Source organism: Thermobia domestica, chromosome 15 (genome assembly GCF_964235325.1).
Source record: "Thermobia domestica chromosome 15, izTheDome1.hap1.1, whole genome shotgun sequence".
NCBI lineage: Eukaryota > Metazoa > Arthropoda > Insecta > Zygentoma > Lepismatidae > Thermobia > Thermobia domestica.
In genome coordinates this window covers 164,564,194-164,589,425 of record NC_137468.1, presented here as the reverse complement: position 1 = coordinate 164,589,425, position 25,232 = coordinate 164,564,194, and the positions used below count along the sequence as shown (strand labels likewise).

Genomic DNA, 25,232 nt, shown 5'->3' with positions numbered 1-25,232 from the left:
TACTTTCAACTAGCCTCTATTTTTAATGACAAGATAACGACCCACCGGAACAGCAATATTTGTTCTTCTTACTATGTCATTAGGAATAGAGGTATCCTGCTTTTTTTTTTTTTTTTTTTTTTTTTTTTTAACTGTAAATGAAAATTGAAATCGTCTGATCGGTGCAACACCACACCAGGGTGTTCACAGAAAGAATTTATACTAGTCCTCTAGCAGTCCCATAGGTACTTCCTTACCGCATTCTCGTAGAATCAGAGCGGGGTCGATGTGGTTAAGAGAAATGGAAGGTGCACTAAAATCCTATTTCAGTCAACAAAACACATGTCCCCGAAAAACAAAAAAGGAATGATAAACGAATAAAGAACCTGAATTAAAAAACACAGCCCCTGCCAATCCAAATAATTACGTATTAAATAAAAATGGTGCATTTTTCCTACATTTTAATTTTCCTAACTTTTTTTTTTTTTTTTTTTTTTTTTTCAACAGAATAAATAAAACATTGGACTCAAATACAAGCAGGTAGGTATGAGTGCACATCCACCTCAATTGGAAGGAAACGTCCATGGATGATCCATTTTCCTGTCTCTCACCAACCATTTGCCAGTCTGCCAGAGGTATTGCAACTGAAAGGGCAGCCACAGAACATGCACTCCCCTTCCCAGTAATGAGAGTCCGCTACTTCAAAAAAGAATCCGAAATTGGAGTTTCAAATGGTTCTGAAGAAAGAAGAAGAAACACCTGTCTTTCCCTTGTCATGCTACGAAAGGGATGGCAGACTACGATTCCAAGTATGCTATTTGAAGGAGTTAGCATTTGTGCAAAAACGACATAGCAGACAAGATTTAAGAAGGGATGAAAGATTACACGATTGAATACTTAGGGGAAATAATATAGAATGGGGTATCACTCTTGAACATAGGATTACAAAGGGCAGTTAAACCAAATTTGAATGTTTTCAAATGTTGAATATGGTAAGCAAAGAAACAAAGTACTACATCTTACATTAATTCTTCATTCAATTTAAAATCCGTAGTTAAATAAATACTCCAAATATAATAGAAATGAAGGAAAATGTAATTAAACCTTTCAATGGACACCTTTACGACTCTGATTTTCCTCGGTTGTTCTCTATCAATACTACCATGAAAATAGGATATTTGGTACTCTCATATTCGTGAACCTCTTCTAAAAAGTCCAGGTGTATGTGTGCGAAAGACTCAAAATATAAGTACTTTGAAAAAAAAAACTCTCATTTACCATTTTGGAAATATACTCACAATCCAAAACGATTTTTAATCGCAAAATTTGACCATACGGTAGAAAATTTTGAAACGAACTATAATAAAGGTGTATGTTACAAAAATAAACTTTTTAATTTTTGTTAATTGAAATTGTAATAATTGTAATTGTAATTGTAATCCCATTCCTTGTCAAACTCTTCTTTTTCTGTTTTGAGTTGTGGATCTTTGTATTAATGAAATAAGTCTCAAAAAAGTTTCTTTAATAAGTTAATGTCGCATATATACTTTCTTTTTTTTTTTAAAGTATATATATGTACAGACTACTTCGAAATAGCTTCATCATCTTCTCGTGACTCCCTCAAGCGTTTCTTCAATCTAGTATTAATATTCCTTTTAATCATACCAACATAAGTATCTTGGCATGAGCATGATATATCATAAATGCGACATAAAGAGTTTTAACAACGAAATAGGTTTTCTACTGGTTCAGAGATCTTTCCAAATGCCTACGTGGTTTCAAGATGACTTTTATTCCTATGCGAAATAACGTGAAAGTACGTACGCTATCTTGTATAGAAATTAAAATGTTCACTGATACTGAAATTATGTTATGAAGTATGTGAAGACGTAACACGTAGACGTATTAATCGTTCATAATCCTCGAAATAGAATACTCGCTTACTTATCCGAAATATTGGAAAGTAATTCAACTTTTAGGAATATAATTAGGTAAGTACTATTTTCATCTAGAAATATGTATTCCATTTCTCTATCAGTCAATACTCTAGATTATTTAAAAAATTATTTAAACATTTTCGCTGACAGCTGTGAGCATTGTCAAGACACAGGTAAGGAAAGCTTTGGGTAAGGGATAAGATGTATGGAAATTAAAGGTTTACACTGTGAACATTTAATTCTTATCCAATTCCCATACATCCTATCTCCCATTCAAGCCTTCCCTTACGTGTCTCTTGACAATGCTGACATATGGCAACAAAAATTCGATGTTTAACGTAATTTTTTAAACGATCTAGAATACAGACAATGAAATAGCACGTTTAGGAATTCTATCATTCTACATAAAGATTTCTGTAGATCCTGAATTTTCTTTAAATTTCCAAGCTTTCGACTTTCCCCCGGAGTCTTGGTCACGGAGGTTAAAATCAGGAAAAAAATTAAAAAAAGAAAAAAGAAACATCATGGAATAAAAAGGAACGGACCTACCAACGGAAGAGGTGTGTTGTACGGAAACACATTGTCAAGCATGTAAGTGATCAGCAGATGAAGATGATGCAAACTAAAATATAGCGAAGTCAATTTGTGCGCCTTTTTTTTCTTTCTTTGTTGGAGTAGTAAGGGGGTTACTTCAGGACACTTTTTGGCCCCTGGGTCCCTGCCTCAGGACCCATGGTCCCTGGCCGGGGTCAATGACCTAGGGGTACATAGGACCACCCCTCTAAATTTTGGCAGGGGTACCATGGCCCACCCCCTAAATTTTGGCAGGGGTACATAGGACCACCCCCCTTAAATTTTGGAAATTGCCAAATCTAAAAATTGGGTATGGTAGCCTAGGACCACAGTATGTACCTCTATCCGTATTGGGGGTCTATGTCGTTCCCTTTCATGGGTAAAAAATTGCCAAAAAGTCAAATTTCGGGGGGTTTTGACCTAATTTATCCCCTTTGATGAGGTGTTATTACCCTATATGGTTATATGGGCGTATACAGGGGTCCATTCCCTTTCATAAGACATGGGTATATTAATGCACCCCTTGAAAAATTTGGGAGGGGTACCTTAGCCCACCCCTTAAAATTTGGAAATTGACCAATTTAAACATTGGGTATTATAGTACAGGACCCTAATATGTATTATGATAAATTTGGGTGGTCCACCTCGTTCCCTTTTAGGGGTACAAAATTGCCAAAATATAAACGTAAGCAATACGTAGTACCACGTGTTTGGTTTTTGGTCGATTTTATCCCCTTTGATGAGGTGTTATTATCCTATATAGTTATATGGTCATGTATAGGGGTCCATTACCTTTCATAAGATATGGGTATATTTGTGCACCCCTTTAAAAATTTGGGAGGGGTACTTTGGACCACCCCTTAAATTTTGGAAATTGCTCATTTTATATATTTGGTATTATAGTACTGGACCCTACCATGTATTATAATAAATTTGGGTGGTCCACCTCGTTCTCTTCTAGGGGTACAAAATTGCCAAAATATAAACGTAAGCAATACGTTGTACCACGTGTTTGTTCTTTTGACCCATTTTATTTCTTTGGATGAGGTCCTATTACCTTATATGGTTATATGGTTATGTATAGGGGTTTATTTCCTATTATAAGACATAGGTACATTTGTGCACCCCCTTTAAAAATTTGGGAGGGGTACCTTAGCCCACCCCTTAAATTTTAGAAATTGCCTATTTTACACATTTGGTATAATAGTATAGGACCCTAATAGAGATTACTATAAATTTGGGTGGTCCACCTCGTTCCCTTTCATGGGTACGAAATTGCCAAATTTTTAGTACAACCACATGTTTCGTTTTTGACCTAATTTATTCCCTTGGATGAGGTCCTATTACCTTATATGGTTAAATCGTCATATATAGGGGTCAATTTCCTATCATAAGACATAGGTACATTTGTGCACCCCCGGGAGGGGTACCTTGGCCCACCCCTTTAATTTTGGAAATTGCTCAATTTAAACATTTGGTATTATAGTATAGGACCATAACATGTATTATGATAAATTTGGTTGGTTCACCTCGTTCCCTTTCATGGGTACGAAATTGCCAAATTTTAGTACAACCACGTGTTTGTTTTGGCTCAATTTATCCCCTTGGATGAGGTCCTATTACCTTATATGATTATATGGTCATGTATAGGGGTCCATTTTCTATCATAAGACATAGGTACATTGATGCACCCCGGGAGGGGTACCATAGCCAATCCCTTAAATTTTGGAAATTTTTCAATTTAAGCATTCGCTATCATAGTACATGACCTCAATATGTATCATGATAAATTTGGGTGGTCCACCTTGTTCCCTTTCATGAGTAAAAAAAAAATGCCAAAATATAAACATAAGCAATATGTTGTATCACGTGTTTGGTTTTTGGCCCAATTTATTCCGTTTGAAGCGGTCTTATACCGTATATGGTCATATGGTCATGTATATAGGTTCATTTCCTATCATAAGACATGAGTACATTGATGCACCCTTTAAAAAATTTGGGAGGGGTATCTTGACTCATCCATTCAGTTTTAGAAATTGTTTAATATAAGCATTTGGTATCTTCGTACAGGTCTTCAATATGTACCACTATAAATTTGGATGGTCCACATCGTTCCCTTTCATGGGTAAAGAACTACCAAAAAAAAATTTCGGAGGTTATTGACCCTTTGATAAGTATTTAGCACGTTATATGGTTTATTACCTTTATATGTTTATGTTCTCTTTTAAATTTGGGAATTATAAAATAACATAATTTGGTAAACGTTTTCTAGGACCCATTGTAGATGTTGGTGTTCCTCTTATGGCCAAATATTCAAAATTTAAAGGTTATTGACCGGCTTTATTATTGAATAACTACAGGATTTATTACTTTTTCATAAGACACAGGTGTATTTGTGTACCAATCTTAAATTCGGGAGGGGTACATTTCTTATTGTCATATCAATAATTGGTAATTGTTCTTTGGGTAAATCATTATGATCACGTGATCAGTTATTGACCTATGATGGGATTAGGAGTCCAGGACATTGGTACATTTAAACTTTGTAGGATAATTTGAGAATGCGTCATTGGTATTGATTGTTGCAGCCAAATATAAACGTAAGCAATACGATGTACCACGTGATTGACCTTGATGAGGTAGTGTACAGGGATACATAGCTAACCTTATTGAATCTTATGACTCATAGTCTTAAGGGAATACATGCTACAACACTGGCAAAGTTATTGTTGATGCAATTTGATTGGTTGATCACTATCTTTCGTGCAATCTGATTGGTTGCTGATTTTCAAATCTTTGCTGCATTCAGTTTTGTTTTAACATTTAAAAAGTTTGAAACTTTGGTTTGACATTTTTTCGTTTGATATTTTTAGTTTAAAAATTTTTGTTTCGAAATTTTTTGTTTGAAAATTTTGTTTCAAAATTTTGTTTGAATTTTTTTGTTTCAGAATTTTTTGAAAATATTTTGTTTAAAATTTTTTGTTTGTAAATTTTTGTTTCATTTTTTTGTTTAAAATTTTTTCGTTTGAAATTTTTCGTTTCCAAATTTTTTTTTGTTTCAAGATTTTTGTTTGAAAAAATTTTTCGTTTCCAAATTTTGTTTCAAATTTTTTGTTTGAAAATTTTTGTTTGAAAATTTTTTGTTTGAAATTTTTTGTTTGACATTTTTAAAAGTTTGTACACTCATTAGTAAAGAAACGGAACTGTTTAGAACTAAAACCTCTGGCAACATTATGGTGCAATAGTACACGTCAGAACATGATAATGCAACGTCATCAGTTTTGCATCATATATAAGTATCGTTCGAGTTAGTATTCATGATAACATCATCATGGCTACTTGTCTGCAGTTTCTAAACACACGTGATGTGATGAAATCATTTACCAAGATTACTGATTTACAACAGAATGTACCTTATAGAATCTTAGCTAGCCAAATGATCCCTACAAAGTTTGGATTAAGAATCGTAGTGAAGCTTGAAAATGATAAGAATATAATTTTACCAGCAAGATATTTACCCATGGAAGCATCAAAACAAGAAGAACTGCTGCGTTTCTTAAATACTGGATCTGTATCTTTATGTTACAAAGGATTCTTGGGTCGAAGTCATCAATTTGAATTTAGTACACAGCCAGATTCGTCAGCAATTGTGATGAAATCATGAATTCAAACGTCAGCACATTCCTTTGACGTCAGACGTAGTTGTATGAATGTGATTGGTCAGCATGACGTCAGTAACTGTGATGAAACCATAAATTCAAACGTCAGCACATTCCTTTCCAATGACGTCAGCCGTAGTTCTATAAATCAACCAATACACTGTCATCCCACGAAATCATTTGAGCAAGTGCTTTTCAGGAGGAAAGATGTGTACTTCTAACGATAAAGAGTTCATCTTCGCAAGCTATTATCCAATAAATATATTTCAAACAAAACATGTGATGATTGGTATCAGTGCTAGAACATTTGAACCAGTAATTCGATTGGGCAAAGCAGAACAATTTGGTGTACAACTGACCTTTGAAGAATGGCAAATATTATGTTCACGTATCGACCAAATGAACGATTATTTTCATGATGAGCTAAATGTGACCATAGTCAAATCATTAGGCTCAAATCATGAAGTGGTGCTGCGTACAGTCCTCGAAGAGAAGATGGTGCTGTTACGTAAAAAGAGTACATTCCATGTCCCTCGCAACATGGTGTATCTAACACAAACGGAATGGAACAAATTCATCAGCGTATTTCAGTGTGTGAAACATGCAGTGGAAGTGTGCAACAAAACAAGTATATTCCTGAAAAAGTACTATTTTGAAAAATGTGTTATGCATATTGTACAACATGTATCTAGATATTGTGATGGTTGTCAACATCGTTCGTGGGTGCATACCTGTATTGATAAACAGTTTATTTGTGATCAAATGGACATTGAGTTTCCACCAATTGATATCGCAATAGACCTTAAAAGACTTCAATTGGAATTAAAATTATACGCTAAAGACAAACTAGTGCAAGAAGTTCAAAATACATTGTATCGACAATATCCAGAACCACTATCTGGTATGGATGTATGTGGAGTGTAATAAAATGATCCATTTCAATGAATTGTGTTTTTTCATTTCAAGTACAACCCTATATTCTGATGTGTACTATTGCACCACAATGTTGCCAGAGGTTTTAGTTCTAAACAGTTCCGGTTCTTTACTAATGAGTGCACAAACTTTTAAAAAATGTCAAACCAAACTTTGAAACAAAATTTTTGAAACGAAAAAAAATTCAAACAAAATTTTAAAACGAAAAAAATTTTCAAACAAAATTTTAAAAAAAAATTGAAAACAAAAAAATTTGGAAACGAAAAATTTCAAAACAAAAATTTCGAAACTAAAAATTTTAAACAAAAAAATTTTGAAACGAAAAATTGTAAACAAAAAATTTTCAAACAAAATTTTGCAACAAAAAAAATTTGAAACCAAAAAATTTTCAAAGAAAAAATTTTGAAACAAATTTCAAACAAAATTCTGAAACAAAAAAATTCAAACACAAATTTGAAACAAGTTTTCAAACAAAAACTTTCAAACAAAAAAATTTCAAAGTGAAAAAAATTTTACGTTTCGCGGTTAACCGTCAAACTTTATCCGGTTTTTAACTATTCGATTAACAAATAAACGGTTTTGATCATATTTATCAGTGAGTGCAAAATGTTGAACGAAACCAAGATTTTAAAATGTTAAACAAAACTTAAAACTGAATGCAGCAAAGATTTGAAAATCAGCATCCAATCAGATTGCACGAAAGATAGTGATCAGCCAATCAGATTGCATCAACAATAACTTTGCCAGTGTTGTAGCATGTATTCCCTTAAGACTATGAGTCATAAGATTCAATAAGGTTAGCTATCAGATTTCTAAAACTCAAGGTCAATCACGTGGTACATCGTATTGCTTACGTTTATATTTGGCTGTAATAATCAATTCCAATGACGCATTCTCAAATTATCCTACAAAGTTTAAATGTACCAATGTCCTGGACTCCTAATCCCATCATAGGTCAATAACTGATCACGTGATCATACTAATATTTCACAATGATTTACCCAAAGAACATTTACCAATTATTGATATGACAATAAGAAATGTACCCCTCCCAAAATTTAAGATTGATACACAAATACACCTGTGTCTTATGGAAAAGTAATAAATCCTGTACTCATTTAATAATAAAGCCGGTTAATAACCTTTAAATTTTGAATATTTGGCCATAAGAGGAACACCAATGGGTCCTAGAAAACGTTTACCAAATTATGTTATTTTATAATTCCCAAATTTAAAAGAGAACATAAACATATAGAGGTAATAAACCATATAACGTGCTAAATAGGAGTCAATAACCTCCGAAATTTGATTTTTGGTAGTTCTTTACCCATGAAAGGGAACGATGTGGACCATCCAAATTTATAGTGGTACATATTGAAGACCTGTACGAAGATACCAAATGCTTATATTAAACAATTTCTAAAACTGAGTGGATGAGTCAAGATACCCCTCCCAAATTTTAAAGGGTGCATCAATGTACTCATGTCTTATGATGTGAAATGAACCTATATACATGACCATATAACCATATAAGGTAATAGGTCCTCATCCAAGAGGATAAATTAGCTCAAAAACGAAACACGTGGTTGTACTAAAATTTGGCATTTCGTACCCATGAAAGGGAACGAGGTGGACCACCCAAATTTATCATAATACATGTTAGGATCCAGTACTATAATACCAAATGTTTAAATTGAGCAATTTATAAAATTTAAGGGGTGGGCCAAGGTACCCCTCCCAAATTTTTTAAAGGGTGCACAAATGTACCTATGTCTTATGATAGGGAATAGACCCCTATACATAACCATATAACCATATAAGGTAATAGGACCTCATCCAAGAAAATAAATTGGGCCAAAGGAACAAACACGTGGTACAACGTATTGCTTACGTTTATATTTTGGCAAATTTGGACCCCTAAAAGGGAACGAGGTGGACCACCCAAATTTATCATAATACATGTTAGGATCCAGTACTATAATACCAAATGTTTAAATTGAGCAATTTCCAAAATTTAAGGGGTGCACCAATGTACCTATGTCTTATGGTAGATAATGGACCCCTATACATGACCATATAACCATATAAGGTAAGGACCTCATCAAAGGGGGATAAAATGTACCAAATACCAAACACGTGGTTGTACTAAAATTTTGGCAATTTTGTACCCCTAAAAGGGAACGAGGTGCACCACCCAAATTTATAGTGATCTATATTAGTGTCCTATACTATAATACCAAATGTTTAAATTGGGCAATTTCCAAAATTAAAGGGATGGGCCAAGGTACCCCTCCCGGGGTGCACAAATGTACCTATGTCTTATGATAGGGAATAGACCCCTATACATGACCATATAATCATATAAGGTAATAGGACCTCATCCAAGGGGATAAATTGAGCCAAAACAAACACGTGGTTGTACTAAAATTTGGCAATTTTGTACCCCTAAAAGGGAACGAAGTGGACCACCCAAATTTATCATAATACATGTTAGGGTCCAGTACTATAATACCAAATATATAAAATGAGCAATTTCCAAAATTTAAGGGGTGGGCCAAGGTACCCCTCCCGGGGTGCACCAATGTACCCATATCTTATGAAAGGTAATGGACCCCTATACATGACCATATAACCATATAAGATAATAACACGTCATCAAAGGGGATAAAATCGACCAAAAACCAATCATGTGGTTGTACTAAAATTTGGCAATTTCGTACCCATGAAAGGGAACGAGGTGAACCACCCAAATTTATAGTAATCTCTATTAGGGTCCTATACTATTATACCAAATGTGTAAAATAGGCAATTTCTAAAATTTAAGGGCGATGGTCCTAGGTACACCTCCCAAATTTTTAAAGGGGTGCACAAATGTACCTATGTCTTATGATAGGAAATAGACCCCTATACATAACCATATAACCATATAAGGTAATAGGACCTCATCCAAAGAAATAAAATGGGCCAAAAGAACAAACACGTGGTACAACGTATTGCTTACGTTTATATTTTGGCAATTTTGTACCCCTAGAAGGGAACGAAGTGGACCACCCAAATTTATTATAATACATGTTAGGATCCAGTACTATAATACCAAATGTTGAAATTGGGCAATTTCCAAAATTTAAGGGGTGGGCCAAAGAACGACATAGACCCCCAATACTAATAGAGGTACATACTATGGTCCCAGGCTACCAGACCAAATTTTTAGATTTGGCAATTTCCAAAATTTAAGGGGTGGTCCTATGTACCCCTGCCAAAATCTAGAGGGGTGGTCCTAAGTACACCCCTAGGTCATTGACACGGGCCAGGGACCATGGGTCCTGGGGGTGGTCCTATGTACCCCTGCCAAATTTTAGGGGTGGGCCATGGTACCCCTAGGTCATTGACCCCGGGCCAGGGACCATGGGTCCTGAGGCAGGGACCCAGGGGCCAAAAAGTTTCCTCAAGTCAGGCCCATACTACTGTTGGCAGGTTGCAAACTCAAGTTATCATTTTTATTGTCATGCGAATCCTGTGAAAATTTTGTAAATACCGCCTCCCATTTGTCACTCAACCATACCTGGTCCATTTTTTTTAATGAATAAATAAATTTTTAAAAACCAGTCTCTCTACTTCATTTCTAGCTTTAATAAAATTTTTGAATGTTCTACCCAATTTAAGAGTTATTACACAGATCCCAATAAAAAATCTGGTATTTATGAAATAAGATGCAGTTTCCACGATAGTTATATGGGAAAAACGAAAAGAAATCTAGAAGTCCGAGTAAAGGAACACATTAGAGATTGAAAAGCGGAAAATAACGTGTCAAGTTTATCGAAGCATTTAAAAGAAACGCAACACAGGGTAGAAGATTCAAACATTTTGTTTGGAGCTAGAAGTGAAGTAGAGAGACTGGTTTTTGGAAATTTATTTATTCATTTAAAACAAAACAAAACAAAACAAAATTGCAGAAGGGATGGCTGAATGATGAATGGGAGGTGGTAATTACAAAATTTTCACAGCATTGACATGGTAATAAAAATAATGACAAGAATGGGCAACCTTCCATCAAAGAACAAGAAAGGCGCAGAAAATGACTCCGCCATATTTTAGATTACAGCATCTTCATCTATTGATCATTCACGTATTTGACAACGTGTTTCCCTACAACACAGTTCTTCCCTTGGTAAGTCTGATCCATTTTTATTCCTTGATATGTCTATTCTTTTTCTTCCTGTTTTAACCTCCGTAACCAAGACTCTAGGTGAAAGTCGAAAGATAGGAGGTTTAAAGAAAATTCAGGAACTACAGAAATCTGTAAGTAGAAAGGCAATCTAGAATAATTTAGAACGGTAAGGTGGGTATATTTGGAGTTTATTAATGCATAAAAATTTAATATTTTCTCTTTAATTTCTATCAAAATATGAAAAAAAAAATGAGGTGCAACCGAAAGCTGATTATCTTCCTGTAGCCAATCATATATATACAACCATATACATCATGCTCACCTAATGAACGTTCTCTCCAATCGTGCTCGTCTTTTGCCTTCCTCCACAGTTTGATATTCCGTGCGACCAGAATAACGAAATCTCGATCCCAGCGAGAAAATAAATCTCCGTTCTCGTGCTCGTGGGGTATGCAGACGGAAGAAAGTATGGTGTTCAACACATGACTTCCAAAGATTTTTACAGGAACGATAGCTTAACATATTAAACCCAAGTAACGTATCATAGTTTTCAGACTGAAAAAGAAAAGAAAAAGAAACATATGTTGTAATTACTATGACTATAATATTATTTTAGGAGGATAAACTTCATGTTTAATAGTTTGATTTTTGCCATCTACTTTTACAGTATCTTTTTATTATTTTATTTTAGCTTTTAGTTTTTATTACATTCAATCGACTTATCTGTATCAACTATAGAACCTCTACACCTCTGCCCTCTTGGAAACTTTATACTAGACAATAATAATAATAATAATAATAATAATAATAATAATAATAATAATAATAATAATAATAATAATAATAATAATAATAATAATAATAATAATAAACTATGAAGTAGTGATTATTGGTGATTTTAATATATCTAAAGTTGATTGGACGAATAGAAATTTTTCAAATGATATAAACTATTATTCCAAAATCAAGGCTAAAATTTTATTTAATTTCTTAGATGATATGAATTTGAACGTTGATTATGGGACGCCTGGTCTCGATTTAATTTTGTATAATACTTATGTTCAATCTAGTAATTCTGTAGCATCTCTGGTTCCGTCTGATCAGTATTACGATCCTATTGAAAATCGTTGAGTTTTACGTCCCACGGTTATGCTAGTTAGGCTAAAGGAGACGGTAATGATGAGCAATGAATGAAATGGTGGAATGAAGAAAGTGGGAAGAAACGGGAGAGCCCCGAGAAAACCCACACATACGGTGTTTGTCCACCACAAAGTTCACTTGGCGGGGGCTGGGATGGAACCCAGGACCCCAAGCACCAGAGATGAACGCTCTACCACTGAGCCACTGCGGCCCCAACGATTGAAATTATTGTTAAATTACCATCTCTAATGCAGGAAATATCAAGTGATAGTTTTTGTTATATCAAAAGGGTGATTATCTTTCTTTATATAAAGAAGTCCAAGGGCTTCCCTGAGCCAATATTTTGCTGAATCAAGATATTGACATTGTTGCTCAAAATATTAATGTTATATTGAATGCAATTAGGAATTAGTAACCAAATCAATTTCCAAACATCCGACATGGTATTCTCGTAATTTAATTTATTTGCTCAATAAAAAGAATAATGCTCATAAGAAGTATAAAAGAACCCAATCTCTTCAAGATTATAATGTATTTTCTAAATATCGTTCTGATTTTAAGAAGCAACTTACTATTGATAAAACTAAATATTATAGTAAAATTGAGAATAGTTTAAAAAATAAACCTAAAAGATTTTGGAAGTATACGAATAACAAAATAAATGCTAAAGATGGACATAAGGCAATATTAGTTGACGACGAATTTCTTTCTTATCCTCGATTGTTATCTGAAGCTATGGCCAAGCAATTAGTAGCTGTTTATCATAAAGATGAAATTAATTTGAATGACGATAATGATACTTTTATGTCCAGTCAATTTTGTAGTGATCAAATATCTTTTTCTACTGAACAGGTACTTGATGCTATTAAAACTTTAAATGTTAAAGTTTCTGTAGGTTTTGATCAAATTCTGATTTTTATAATTAAAGGTATATCTGAAATAATTGCACCAATTTTTCAGGGTAAATCAGGGTAAATCAACTGAACTAAATTTGAATAAATTTTTGACATTGGTTTCTCCTGTTGTTCATAATCGTGGTTAAGTCGATACAATCTATTTTGACTTTGCTAAAGCTTTTGACAAAATATCTCATTATATTCTTCATAAGAAACTTGATTCTTTTGAAATTCCTAAATCTTTGATACTTTGGTTCGCTTCCTACTTGCTTGATTGTAAATTTGTAGTTAGATATATGGGTTGCAAGTCATCTGTGTACAAGATTTCTTCGGGTGTTCCTCAAGGATCCAATTTGGGTCCACTATTGTTTGTAATATATGTCAATGACATTGGTAAATATTTGAAGTGTCCCTTTTTACTCTACGCGAATGATCTGAAGATCTTTTCCGAAATAGTAAGTAATCAGGATCACCTTAGATTACAAGCAGATATTAATTCAGTTTATCAATGGTCCATACAAAATTTACTTCCCTTGAACATGAATAAAATAAAAATTATATCGTTCTCTAGGAAAACGAATAAATCCTATTATTCATACTCAATAAATCAGCATACAATTCAAGCTGTTTCAATCAACAAAGACCTAGGTGTTATGATGGATTACAAGTTATTTGATCATCATGTTTCTACCATCGTATCTAAAGCTAGAAGGAATCTGGGACTTATCAAATGGGTTGCCAAAGATTTTAAAGACATTGCAACATGTAAAATCTTATATTGCGCTTATGTTCGATCTCATTTGGAATTTGCTAGTCTAATTTGGAATCGTAATCTTACTAGTATCACTCAAGTTCTTGAGTCAGTCCAGATTTCTTTCCTGGCTTGGCTAAAATATAAATTCAAATTACATGAGATGATTAATAGGGAGATTCTTGCTAAGCTTGATTTATTAGTTCTTGAAATTAGGAGAAATTTAAGACAAATAAGATTTATTCATTATATAATATATACTAGAGTGAATTTAATTGAATATTTATATATTAAAGTTAATCCGTATAATTCTAGGGTTTACCGACCTATATTATGTAACAATAAATTGGTTGGTTCTCCACTATTTATTAGTGTTGATAATAAAAATAATAGTTGTATTTAGTTTGTAGTAAGCACAATAGTTTTAACATACAGTTATTAAAATTAAATAATAATGTTATTTAAAGAGTAATTCACAGGAAACGAAAACATGATACGTAATCAAATGCAGTTGAGTTCGTTCCTCTAGTCGCTGCTTTAACTTAGATTTTTGGGGAAATGTTACTCTGGCAACACTGTAATTTCTACGGATGGCAACACTGAAAATTCTTCAGATTCATGTTTTCTGTTGTGGAATAACATTATCTATGATTGTGGTAAGTTGCATTTCATTATCTCCTTTCACTTATGAAAAGCATGCAAAAGAAAAATTGTTTTTATTTTTTTTTTTTTATTTTTTTATTTTTAGTATGTCAAGCTCTTAAGTTACATGAAAGTTTTGTCACATATAAAAGGAAGAAGCCACGGTAAGGCACTCACCGAAAAAGGGTGGACGTTTTCATAAAACTGATTGCGGTATATAACAATATAGCTTTAGAAAAATATCAATAATATTATGTACTTCATTTCACTCCTCCAAATTATTTCCTCATCAATATTGCGTATATCTTTCAGTAGTTTTTTTTTTTAATTAATTAATTTTTTTTATTAAAGAAATCTTGAAGCTCGTTCAGAACAATTTTTAACTTTCTGTCTTTAGTTTCTTTATGTTCCTTTTCCTCTCATCGTTAACTTGTTGCCTCTGCAAGACGAATATGACCATTTCGTGCATAATGAATCTTTCCTTATGGATAGTTTCTCAAGGCTACCCGATGAAGCTACTGAATCGTACACAACTCTGAATGCTACTAAATTATGTACTTTTAAATTATCTATTACACATACCACATTGATTGGAAGTCCTTTTTCTAGATTTTAATTCCCATGAGAAAATCAAGAACATGTTAACATCTTTAAATCATTTTACTCTGCAGTATTCAAATTCATTACCCAAAAATCATCCAAACACTGACCAGTTTTAAAATATTGACTCATAATTGTTTTATAATTTGAATTCGAAAGAAAGAAAGAAAACTCTTTGAACTGTCTCACAACTCTATTTCCACTATTGCTATCTAACCAATTATTTTCATCTAGTTCGGCTGAAAGAGTCTTAATGCGATTCACTCGAACATCCGACCCTGCAGAAACATTAAGATAAATTTATAATTTAAAGATTTATTCTCCAGAAGTTTAAGAACAAGTTTCTGTCAACACTTTCTGCAATTTCAACGAAAATCCCAAATGTCCAAACCCGTTATTGATGGACATTTCTTTAAGGCACTATGTGTAGCAAAACCAATGTTAATGTTTCTCACAGGAAGAACATTTTTTCCATCTTCCACATCAGTTCGTATAGTCGAAGAACTGGTTTTACAAACTTATTTTGCATCATATTTTTATCACGTCCGATAAAGTGTTATAAAGAAATGGACTATGAGGAGATTCTACCTGTAATTCAGTAAGAAAAGGTTCTACTTCTGAAGCAAATACTTTTAAAAAAATGTAAGTTTTGGAATAAGTATTTTATCTTGCAACATACCCGACGCGGTGTGATAGCTCGAAGAGCTGGGAACTTTCTTATCCTTCTTGATACGTTGAATATACAACAGAATATACGGATAAATATCGATGGCTCGCTAGGCAACTCTACTATTTTCACGCCGATATAAAACGAAACTTCACTGGAAAATTTTATGAGCCTCTATTGGAGTGTACTCGACACGGCTTGCTGGAGCATCCTTAAATAAGTTATGCAGAGCTCTTAGAACTTCAACGATTCTCCGGTCCATTATCATAATTACATCTTTAAATGCCCAACGTGGAGTAAGTAACTCACAGCTTTCTATATCACGTATGATAGGATTATTTGGCGATATCTTGGTATCTGATTTGAAGATACGCAGAAATGTGAATGAACCGAAATTGAATATTTTTTTTAAGTTCAGGAGCGAAAGCGTTTCTTTGCAAGTGATTAAAAATCAGAAGCTATAGAATTCCCTAAAATCACATATATCAAGTAACGTATGCACACTTGCCCATTCACGGTATTTCAGAATCGCATATTTATGTCTGTTTCAACAACTGAATTAGTCCACTTATGGTGATAATAACCCATACGGTGATAATAACGAAAATGTGCTCTATTTTGTCACGTTGAAGCTGTATTTTTCCCGGCGTTCCCGAACTTGACCCACTTGCACTGTAGAATCCACATTTGAACACGCAACATCATCACCAGATACTTTCAAGTTCTGCATAGATGAAGTACAAATAGGATAACGCTCAAAGTTAGAAAGCACTAGTTTTTTTATTATTATTATTATTATTATTATTATTATTATTATTATTATTATTATTATTATTATTATTATTATTATTATTATTATTATTATTACTCATGAAGGCACACCTGTCCCTAATATAGAAATTGAAATGAACGTGGTCATCTGCATATGCTCTTTACCTTTCACATGATTTCCTACCGCTTGCTGTCCTTGTTGCTCAGTAAAACGACGCTCCGGAAAATGTAGAGACCAAAAAATTTGTCACTTGGTCTTCAGATGATCTTACCAAAAATATCAAGTTCGGTTAAATTAGTTCGGCTATCCGCTGACTATTGACCCAATGCATACGCTGATGTGTAAGTTAATCGGCTATTTTCGTAAACTCATAAGAACTTCCGAAAGAAACCTTTTTGCGATTTAAAACATAATCAAACCACAGAAGCTCAAATACGAGTAAAAGTATTTCAAAATCCTTTAATTTGTGTGGTAAGGTACCTTCACTTCATACATGAGAGAGAACTCCGGCAAAATCGAAACTAATGGAACGAAAAAGAAAAGATATTGGAGTTATGCGTGCGTCGAAAATTAATTTCCCATTGGATGGTTGATTTTGTGGACGATTCATCAATATGATATTCCATTGCACTGGCGAAAGTAAAAAAATAATGTGAACAACTACATAGCGTAAGTTTGTTACATATCGTTAGTGGAAAACACAGATAAGTTTTTAAGTTTGAAGTTGGCAATTAAGAAACAACCACTCAACCACATCTAATTGTTTTAAAATTTTCATTTCAAATGTCTCTAAAATATTATACTTAACAAATTTAAATTCCCTGTCTTCTCAAATTCCCTGACTTTTCCTAGTTTTCCAGGTTTATTGCCATCTTGACATTATAATTCTTATACACTGTAGTATTTTAAATTAAATACATATAAAATAGTTTAATATAAAGGCACTGTACGGATGCTAATTTACTAAGCTGAAACATAATTTCTTCAGAAGGAAAAAAATACCGTACAATTTATAAACAAATTAAGAAATTCAAGAAACATGAAACCAAATCATTCATTGTAATTTCAAATAACAGCATATCCAATTCTGAGTTTCTTACTAATATTAAAAGGATGGACTCTTTACAATTATTTAAGTATACGTCAACCTTTCACATGAGATGTTTGACCCTCTCACTTAAATCAAAAGCAGATATTCGTAATCAATATGATACTTTGATTTAAAGATGAAATAATACGTCTCGTAAGTAGTAGTTATATATATAATTGTGTACTCAGTTATTGCAAAATTAATGTCTTAATTAGTAAATTAATCGACAATATTTATTAACAAAATTACATTAACTTACCAATTCTCGTCTCAACTGAATAAAAAACTGTTTTCTTTTAAAAGAAATCTTAACAATTTTGGACCAAGAGAAAGTGTTGATTTTCACGTAATTCTGGAATACTACGAGCCCCACTGATGTTACTCCAAGCTGGATCTCCTTGTTAGTCGAATCCTGAAACGAAGTATTGTTTTTAGAAATTATACTACTTTCATTCTGATTCGGGAAAATAAATCCCTGAACCATTTAAAATATTAATGACCTCTCCCTGTAGCACACACCACAATACTTAGGTACTGGAGAGGCGAAAGTAGATTTCTTAAATTTAAAGACATATTGTTTTGAACTTTTGACATATTGGGACTTAGACTTAATTAAATATGAAATACATATGAATTATTGTAATTAATTTGCCGTTAAGCCGAGGGAAAACCTTTATGGTGTACGTCAAGTGAACGGCCACAATCTTGTTGTCCGCCGCCACAATTTTGAATCTCGCTCGAAAAGTTAAACGGGAGGAGAGTTATGTGATATATGAAACAGGGCAAGAATTTTAAGAGAAACTCAATGGTATAGACAGATTTAACATAACTGTAATAACTCTGAAGTTATAATCACATGAGATTCAAATTTATCTCTTATTTCCATGCTATTTGTCAAAGCCGACCGCATCGAGATATCAAGATATGGAGTGGTAGAAGTGCCCATGCTGTAGCTCGTGATTTTAATGAAAGGCATCCTCAACATGCTCCAGTTTCGCACGCTTCAGTGGCACAGTTACTGACCAAGTACGAAGAGACAGTAGAGGACAGGCCACGATTAAGTAGGCTCAGAACTGCCACTGATGAAAGCACAGCTACGGTAGTGCTCGCATGGTTTAAGTCTCCACAGCGCAGCATGTGCCGATTATCACTGGATTATTGTAGCCAAATCTTTATTTGCAGGGTGTTACAGACGCATAAGTGGCATCCTTACAAGCTGAAGCTACATCTTTCTGAGAATGACCCAGATCGGAGAATGCAATTGTGTGAGTGGGTAGTGCAACAATTACGACAGGATTCCAACTTTCGAAAGAAAATACTTATGTTACAGGGGAGATAAACAAACAAAATCTACACTAGGGGTCTCCAGATAACCCCAAGTGCATGAACCCGTGTAAAATGGTTGGTGAAGGGAAATCATGGTGTAGGCATCGATCTGGGGAACACTTATCATTGGCTCATTTGTTATCCATGGCACTTTAACTTCAGAGCTTTACTCCGACATGTTAGAACAATTCATTCTTCCTCAGTGTTGGTCCCGGATGGCAACTTTCTCTTATTTTACCAACATGATGAGTTGCCACCTCATTATGGACTGCAGGTTCGTCAGTATCTGGTCAATGGATTGGTTGACATGGGCCAGTGGAATGGCCTGCCAGATTACCTGATTTATCACCATTGGACTTTTACCTGTGGGGTCACCTAAAGGCAATGGTATATGACGAAAAGATTAGGGATCTGAATCATTTGGAGCAACGGATACAAGACACATATGCACAAATTACACATGAGATATTGCTCCGTGTTCATACAGCTTGTGAGACACGTCTGCAAACATGCATAGTGTAACACGACCAGCACATTGAACAAATTTTGTTAAAGGTAATCTGAGTTTCATATGATTATAACTTCATAGTTATTACAGTTATGTTAAACCTGATTAAACCACTGAGTATCCCTTAAAATTCTAGCCCTGTTTCATATATTACATAATCCTCTTCCAGATTAAGCTTTTTAAGCGAGATTCAAAGTGGAGGACAACAAGATGGTGGCTTTTCACTAAAGACTGCCCCCGGCCTAACGTGTTCCTACAATTACCAATTCCGGCTATCTACACTCTCATTTTATAAAGGGTGATAAGGGACTTTTGACTCACCCTATATATAAAATTATCTGCTGATACGAAAGTAACTTCTTAATCTGTAAATCTGGGTTAAAATCTTCCCGCAACTACTGGCTTACATAATCTGACTTCACGAAAGTTTTAGTTAACCACAAAAGTTTTCAGATTATATTGATCATTTAAATTTTGTTCTTAAAATGTCTAAACAAAGAGGAGGTTGTAGATAACTAGTGAAAGCAAGGGACTTTAGCACTGCCCCTTTTCTGCCCTTCTGTTGTTTAAAGCTCTGGTGAGGGGTTTACAAATAACACACAGTCATATTATTTTGCTACGTCTTCTTGGTTTTTATTTTGCTGGTGAAAGAAAAAGAGAAATAGTACTCAGTTTTAAAAAAAATGGAGAATAAACAACTGAATCCAAGCAGTATTTGGCTACAGTATGAGTCAAGTAATTAAAGCTTGTGCGAAATTAAGTCATTGTGTTTTTAGTGTCAATTTCCCGTTTCTAGATCGCATTAAATAAAATCCTGCATATGAACACATTCAAAACCAGCCACAAAGTTAGTATTTAAAGAAAAGAAAAATATGATTATCATTACTTTTTCTCTACTACATATGTATGTATTAAAATATCATACGTTATTGTCATATTCAAAAATTGTTTATTGTTATTATTTTATGATCACATTGTTCATACTCCAAATCCTTCACAGTAAATACTACACACCTTTGGAATACATAATGTTTCAAAGTTGCCAAATTTAAAAGATCTGTGAATTCTCTTCTCTTAAGTAAGAATAAAGATATTAGTGGCCCATGAAGCATCTTTGTCTTACCAGACTATTGATTATCTATGAATAAACACATTTATATTTCTAGTACTGCTATATACAATATTTAAGTAATGTTTCTCTGTGTTATTTTTACTACGGATTGTATTCTTCCCACATAGCGACTTCTTCCCTGTTTTGCCTTTCTTTCTTTTCTTGTATTTTATTTCATTTTAAGTTTATATACTTTTAACTATTTTCTTCATTTAAGTAGCATATTCCTTTTATACGGTTAAAAACCTTACCTTTTCAATTACTTATATTTTTTGTGCATTTTTTTTTTTAAATACGATGTATGTATGTGGTTAAGCTCGGAGAAGGCTGTAAAGCCTTAACTTCGCCACGTAAAGTAAGTCATAAATAAATAAATAAACAATATTTTTCATTTCCACTGCCGCCAGATATGTCACTTTCCTACAGAGACGAAAAGTTAAACAAAATCTCTGTTGTGCTGACATAGGCTATAATTCAGGTTCTATCATAACTTAACTTCCTATCGCAGAAAAGTGTTCAATGAAGCTAGGAAGGTTCAACGGGAAAAGAAATTTGCGTTGGGCTATAAAGTTAAGAAAGGCCTCAAATGATACCCAAGTGTATAATCTGAGAACGGTAGATGATGTTCGTGAGTTACTACCAATTTGCAATGAGTAAATGTAAGGCATTATCATTCTATTATCAGAATGTTAGAGGTCTCAACTCAAAGCTTGAAGATTTTTATCTGAGTGCACTTTCTTCAAATTTTGATATTATTATTACTGAATCTTGGTTAAAAAGTAACATATGTAACTCTGAATTACTTAATGATAGATATATTATTTATAGGCAAGATAGACCTAATGTTATGGGTGGCGGTGTTTTGGTTGCAGTTAAGAGTTCCATTACAGCATTCGATGTTGATATTAGTATTAATCATATTGAAAACATTTGTTTGCGTATTGTTACAAATTTCTGCTCTTTTATTCTTGTAGCAACATATATTCCCATTGCCACCGCTTTATATGTTTATGAATCTCTGTATGCATTTGTCGAGGAGCTGCATAACATATATGATTGTGATATTTTAATGGTTGGCGATTATAATATACCTTCGATTTGCAATTCTTTCACAGATCTCTTAAACGGCAACTCCGTATGTTTAACTTTACATAATTTTATGTCTATCTTAGGGTTACGTAGCCTTAATAATATACCTAACTCAAATAACAGAACCCTTGACTTTGCTCTTACAAATGTTGCCCCCTATTTTGACGTCGAAGAATGTATTTTTCTGCTTCTTCCTTTGGATGGGCATCATCCACCATTAACATTTGAGTTACCTCTTGCTTATAAAACTACACATGATGTAAACATTCCTCACAATGAATACAATTTTTCTAAAGCTGATTTTTATATTTTTTTAGAGGGAACTCAAGGCTATAAACTGGGATATATTAAACATTTCTACTGATCTTAATATTGTTGTCGCTGAATTTTACAATATACTAAATGATTTAATTGCGAAATATGTACCATTAAAAAAAGTTATTAAACACATTTATCCGCCCTGGTTTACTTCTGAGAAAATTCAATTTTTGAGGTCTAAAGAATTCCACAGAAGATGAAGACACCATTCTGACTACATGATCTACCCATCTCAGCCTCCTAGACTTTATGATCCTAACAATGTTTGATAAACAGTATAAATTATGCAGTTCCTTCTTATGAAGTTTCCGTCATTCCCCATTCCTCTTGGGTCCGAATATTCGTCTCAGTATTTTATTCTCAAATACTTTCAGTCTGCGTTTTCCCCTCAGAATAAGGGACCATGTTTCACTTAGTTTGCAACACTGAATAACAAATTTGGTATTGTAAGTTTCCGTTTAACATGGAAATTTGAAATATGTAATAATCTGACGTAGTGCTATTAAAAAACAAATGAAGCTTTAACTTGGGTTGCAACCCTGTAATTTGGTGGTATCACAAAGAATACGAAACAACTTCCCCTTGTCGATATTTGTATCATGCAAGACGTCAGCGATTTTATTTATTAATTTAAAACTTACGAAAACGTTCCAAGATAAATAATTCACCTTATATATAATACATGAATAAGACAAAAGAATATGTACAAAAATATACACTGCATAAAAAGACTAAATTATAATGTATAATAGTTTTTGTTTCAAAATCTATTTATTTGTTTGTTAGCAACTATTTAACTGAACCGACGGTAATAAACATGAACAAGTTTTACTGTATATCAAAGAAACCTAAAATAGAACTGATAGGAAAAAATCAACTCTACAAATCACACAACAGGAAACTTAGTGCTAAAATGTCACACATGACTTCAAAGCACTCCACTATTTCATTCATGAAAGTTACTGCTTCCTGTAAGTACTTAAATTATAATAAAAACTCTAAACATCTAAACAGAGATAATAATAAATACCTCTTGAAACAGTGTCAAAAACAAGGAAAAAGAAACCTACTTTTTTCAGCGAAAAAAAGGTGTAAAACTTGAAATGATGTTGATATAACTTTCGTGTTCCTAAGCTGAGTTCTGAAATTCATATGTACATTATCTTATCTAACTGTACAACACATCTATTAATGATGATGACACTGATTACTTACGAGGCGTCAGATAAAATATGAAATTAATAACAACATTTTTTATGTCTAATCTCTGTAGATCGGCTGCTTTTAGCTGCGTATGTTCCATCATTAATGAACTTACGTCATAAATCAACAACCGACATAATGAGTAAATACCACGCCTTAAAATTAGCTTAAGAAGATTAAAGTCAAAACACTGAAAGATGCTCATCTTCTACATTTTCTTTGTTCTGATAAGTGTCGACAATTAAGCTCATACAGTCAAAAGCAATAATGCATACAATTATTATAATATTCTTTTGTCGACAACTTTAGAATAAAATACTTATAGATGGACCAACAAATAAGTGTTAGAATAGGGAGGAAATGACAGAAAAGAGTGCAATTGGAAAGAGTTCGACAGGGATGCTGTCTTACAGTATCTATTTACAAAATATAGTGAAAAAGAGACTACATAATGAAGACGGCATTTCAGTAGAAGGTAAAATGATTAGGTGTATACTGTTTGCAGATAATATGGCGCTTGTTGCGGAATCTGAAGAAAAAATCGATAAGATGTTAGGAAACTTGAAGTAGGCCTGTGAAGAATATGATATGAAAATAAATGTTAGAAAGACAAAAGCCATGCTGACTGGAACAAAGCGGTCGGTGTGAAATATAGAACTAGGAGGAAATATAGAAGTATAGAAAAATATAGAAATATAACAGGTGACTAGTTTTCGATACCTGGGTAGTATTATCAGTGACGATATGAAGTGTGAACGTGAAATAAAAAGCAAGCATAGAAATGGCGAAAGAAGCCTTTAGGAGGAAGAAAAGACTATTTTGTGAGACCTTGAACAAAGAGTTGAGAAAAAGACTTATAAAATGCTTCGTGTGGAGTATTGTGTTGTATGGGTCAGAAACACAGACTTTACGCAAAAATGATGAAAAACGACTGAAAGCTTTCAAAATGTGGGTGTGGAGAAGAATGGAGAGAATTAGCTCGGTCAGAGGAAAACGAATGAGAGGGTGATAGAAATGGTAAGGAAGAAAAGAACAATTTTAGATATTATTCACTGCTTGCGACACTGGTTAAGAAGGAACTGTATCACGAGGGACATGCTAGAGAGTATGGTAGCAGGAAAGAGAAGGAGGGGGCGAAGGAGACTACAATTAATGGACTATATCAAAACAACGAAATCGTACGTGAAGACGAAGAAATTAGCGAAAACCGAGGAGCATGGCAGCTTTTCAGTTGCAGCAAGTGACCTGCCAATAATGGCAGAATACTTATGATGATCCCTTTAAACATATCTTTAACTCTTATTACTTATGTTTGGAGAAAATAAATAAATAAATAAAATAAAAATAACAAAATAGATTGAGTTCTTCGAAGATCTTCTTCCAAGAGAGCACGTATCACATACTAAACTCAAGAGTACCGAAAGATTAGCCCAAGTCTTAACAAACGGTTTGTAGAGTTGAGTTACTATTAATATAAATATCTTTATTAAATTTTATTTGAAATTGCTATTGTGTAAAATATATTAGTAATCGGTGTGCGAATCGAATATTTTTCCCACGAGGAGAAATGAACTTCATCTATATACGCACCTCTTATTATATATATGTAGGGTGTTTCAAAACAACACCGACAATGTTTGGGAGGTGATTCCTGACACCAAAATAAAACGGAAAGTATAGACCAACCTGGATGCACAAGATTCCTTTCGGAGTTATAGGCTGCCGAAAACATGAAAAAATGAACTATAAAGGTCCATAGCTACAAAATTATGGGACTTACCGCAGCTGGGTCAAGACTTCACTTAGGAACTAGTATGTGCCCTATCCAAATATCCAAGTTTCAGAATCCTGCGCACTTCATGTTTAGTCT

The 25,232-nt window shown here is 33.6% G+C and overlaps 1 protein-coding gene across 4 annotated transcripts in view; it reads right to left on the bottom strand.

Moving 5' to 3' along the window:
• The window catches only part of Ptpmeg (protein tyrosine phosphatase Meg), a 530,463-nt gene that overhangs the window by 148,749 nt on the left and 356,482 nt on the right, over positions 1 to 25,232 (bottom strand). For all 4 annotated transcript variants that reach the window (XM_081740356.1, XM_081740357.1, XM_081740358.1 and 1 more), the window contains 2 exons: positions 18,067 to 18,219; positions 11,572 to 11,804 (listed from right to left, as the gene is read on the bottom strand). In XM_081740356.1, the coding sequence (XP_081596482.1) occupies positions 11,572 to 11,804; positions 18,067 to 18,219 (386 nt within the window). The remainder of the gene's footprint in view (positions 1 to 11,571; positions 11,805 to 18,066; positions 18,220 to 25,232) is intronic.